Genomic DNA, 3,406 nt, shown 5'->3' on the forward strand with positions numbered 1-3,406 from the left:
TTCAGCACCCGAACAAAGACAGGCAATACGTGACCGTCAGAGGATACTCTATGCAAACATGACATCTAAGCAAAAATATGCAAAGAAAAATCGTGAAAAAGCACGCCATGCGATAAGAAGTAATGCTCCGAGTAAGAATTCTATCGCCATGATAAACCCTTTGTACAACTCATCATATTCAGATTAAATGGCATTTCTAGAAAATAGGTTCATTTTTACATTCTAAAGTATGAAGGTACGTCACTTTGTGCTCTCTTCCTCTATGTAATCCTCGTGAACCCGTTGCAACGCACGGTCATATTTGCTAGTAGTATACTAATTATGCAACATGAGTTTCAACTTAAGCTTTGCACCTTGACTCCTTGAGGCTTGAGTTCATACTAAGCAATTGAATAATTTACAATGCCTGTTCGAGAAACTTGCAAAAGCACAGCTACGTTCAGTTCATACCAAGATAGGACAATATCACAGCTAATGCAAAGATGCCTATAAAAAGCCAAATCAACAACAGTTACCCATAAACACGGAATGCTTACTGATATATTTAGAATTGAAGAGTGCATTTTGTAGCTTAGGTTAGTACATCATAACAAAACTGAAAGCCAAGTAAAGAGAATCCACAAACATAAGGTATCATACCAAACGGTCAGCAATTCAAAAATTTTCACAAGCTACTTTAGTTTTCCAACTAAAAGAATAAAGAAGTGTTCCATCTATAGGTTTTTGGTATATGCACGAAACTAACTATTTTTCGTACAAATTAAATACTGAGTACACACTGCACATGCATAAGACCATGATTGGACCATTTCTGTAAACTGATATCGAACGCTCTAAGTATATCTGTGCATACACAATTACACAATAAAAAATTTCCTCGGACACCTAATATTCTAAATGCCTCAAAGAACACAACAAAACAACATTTCTGTCACAAACACTAGAAGAGGAATATTCAAGGACCGTTGATACGCATGAGCTGTCATCTGGTATCAGCATTTAGTGTCTAGCACTAGGGACCCATGGCTGGCAAGGTAGGCAAAACCGATTGTAGAGCAAGCCGGTTGTCAGCCACAGGTTTTTCCCTTTTAGCAAGATAAGATCAAAATTGTGAGGGTCCACAACAGATGAGAGATAAAAGATTAATAATATTTTAGCCTCCTATGTGTTGTGACTACAGGTAATATTAGCAATACTTTCAAATTCTGTCCTTGTCTGGCAGACTATCCAAAATCTTCTAGGCAGATCAGATACCTGAACCGCAGGCAATCTCTTAGATGCCATTGCAATAATTTGCCATCGCTATCTCAATGACACATAGGGCCCATCTGTGTCACTGATAGTGGCAAATAAGGGATCGGGGAAAATTGCAATGGCAGCAAAGGGATTTTCCAGGCACTAGAATTATCATTTTTTGGTTTATGAAATTATCATGCTTAAGCTCGATTCAATGTCTCCTGAATTTTGAATTTAGTCATCATTACAGCAATAATAAGCATCTTTTATCTCCATGAAGGTTTGGCCAAGTAAATCATGCACTAGTTTCTGGAAACCACAGTCCCTGAAATAGCCTCACATAACCCAGATATTTTCGACTACATTTTATATGTTCCCCACCTTTTACCAAATCAAAGCCCCACTTCTTACTGTGACAACTACTGAAACAAGAGGAAAGAAGAACTTGAGGGATAAATGATGCTTACTTGTAACAATCTCTGGGTTGACAGGGAAGCCATCATCCCTCTTGAGCTGCACTCTCACCCTCCCCACTTGCAAGAAATCCCTCGGGTACGATTTATCCGACTACTCCAAAACAGGCAAGTTACAAACACCGAGTTAAATAGAAATCAATAATCCATTTAATCAATCTATGGATGGGAGAATAATGTGGGGGTTTGGTGGGTTACCTCGATCCGGCAAGGGATCTTGAGGTGCGAGCAGCAATCGGCGATCTCACCGCAGGTGGGGTCGGGGCAGGCCTTGTCGGCGGCGACGCGGCGCCCTAATTTCCTGGAGTTGATGTACACAGGGTATACGACGCTCCACTTCTTGCTGCTGGTAACCCTCGCCTCGCCGGCGACGTCCATCCTAGCTTCTCACTTAGTTCCTGCAGCCCTAACCCACGAACCCCAAACAAGAATAAATGCAATGTGTTTCTTGCTAAACCCCGCCCATCGGTAAGTAGATTATACAAGTTTCTTGTTAGCTAAGATTCTAGGAGAAGAATCGCTCAAGAACAAGGGAAAAATTACCTGCTGGTGCGGCAGAATTCCGGTCGCTGGCGTTGCGAGAGGGTTGGGGCGGATTGGGGGAACTGCGATGATGGATTGGAATGAGGAACGCTTTTACAGTGGAATATAACCACATCAATCCTCCAATATGACAATTTTTAAGGAAACAGTCTATTTTATTTACAACTTTAAACAACTCACGTCCTCCAAACTGTCTTAATTGGTTCAATTTACTAGCTCAAAGATTTAACATTTAAATACGAATTTAACGAAGCGATAAAGAGCATTATAACTTTATTACAAACTACATTATGAGTTTTTATAATTATTTTTAAGTTTTATATGTTAGGACCTGGAACACAAAACAACACGGAGATACAAAATTTCATGGAAATTAAAGATGAAAAATTCTTAAAGTACTACAGAATATTTGTTAGGGCTCCGAGTCCTTCTAAAATATTTTCAGCTTTGATTTCAATATTAAAAGCGGCCTTTTGAGATGAAATCCTTTTCAGATGGTTTGCAAAAAGGTTTCTCAATTGAACGTGGGTAAATTTTAAAAGCACTTAGTGCATATTGAGGAGAAAGCGGTGAAGCCATATTTTTAGCTCATATTCTTTAGGCTATGCCGTTTTGCGGCTTCTGAAGCTGGTGGTGCCATTTTGAAGTTATCTTTTATATATGGTTTTACACAAAGCCGGTACATAAGCCCAACCAAAGCTGTGGCGCGGGGCCACGGCGGCGGCGGTGGCGGCAGGGCCCTGGGCCGGGGGCGGTGGCGGCGGGGGCTTGATCTGCTGCGCAGAAGACAACCAAATCGAGGGGAGGCGGTACTTAGGGTACCGATATTTTCGTCGGCCAGAGTAAGCCGACGAAATTTGAGCGTGTTTTCATCCGTCTAGGGCAGGCCGACGAAAATCTGTGCTTTGGATTTTCGTCGGCCCGGGTCTGGCCGACGAAAATATGGACTTTTTTCATCGGTCCGCGCTAGGCCGACGAAAACACGCTCAAATTTCGTCGGCTTGTGTAAGCCGACGAAATAAGCTTGTTATTTTCATCGGCTTGCGTTTGGTCGACGAAATTAGATGTGGCCCACAAAATTAAGCTGCTTTGGTATAGTGAGATATTATAGCCCCTGATACTGGATAAATTTTGAACTTAAAATTCAACATATA

At 41.2% G+C, this 3,406-nt stretch overlaps 1 protein-coding gene across 1 annotated transcript; it reads right to left on the reverse strand.

Moving 5' to 3' along the window:
* Positions 1-984: 984 nt before the first annotated feature.
* LOC112879099 (signal recognition particle 19 kDa protein-like) lies at positions 985-2,318 on the reverse strand. Its single transcript, XM_025943477.1, has 4 exons — positions 2,253-2,318; positions 1,908-2,107; positions 1,704-1,803; positions 985-1,085 (listed from the first exon to the last, which is right to left on the reverse strand). Exons 2-4 carry the CDS (start codon positions 2,085-2,087, stop codon positions 1,000-1,002), a joined length of 366 nt encoding a protein of 121 aa, XP_025799262.1. The 5' UTR covers positions 2,088-2,107; positions 2,253-2,318; the 3' UTR covers positions 985-999.
* Positions 2,319-3,406: the final 1,088 nt, after the last annotated feature.

The sequence above is a fragment of the Panicum hallii genome, chromosome 1 (assembly GCF_002211085.1).
Source record: "Panicum hallii strain FIL2 chromosome 1, PHallii_v3.1, whole genome shotgun sequence".
NCBI classification, from domain to species: domain Eukaryota; kingdom Viridiplantae; phylum Streptophyta; class Magnoliopsida; order Poales; family Poaceae; genus Panicum; species Panicum hallii.

Coding starts and splice junctions, on each gene's coding strand:
- LOC112879099 (XM_025943477.1), bottom strand. CDS start 2,087: ATGGACGTCGCCGGCGAGGCGAGGGTTACCAGCAGCAAGAAGTGGAGC. Junction 1,804..1,907: donor AGATCCCTTGCCGGATCGAG/GTAACCCACCAA, acceptor GTTTTGGAGTAG/TCGGATAAATCGTACCCGAG. Junction 1,086..1,703: donor CAACCCAGAGATTGTTACAA/GTAAGCATCATT, acceptor TCTTGCTAAAAG/GGAAAAACCTGTGGCTGACA.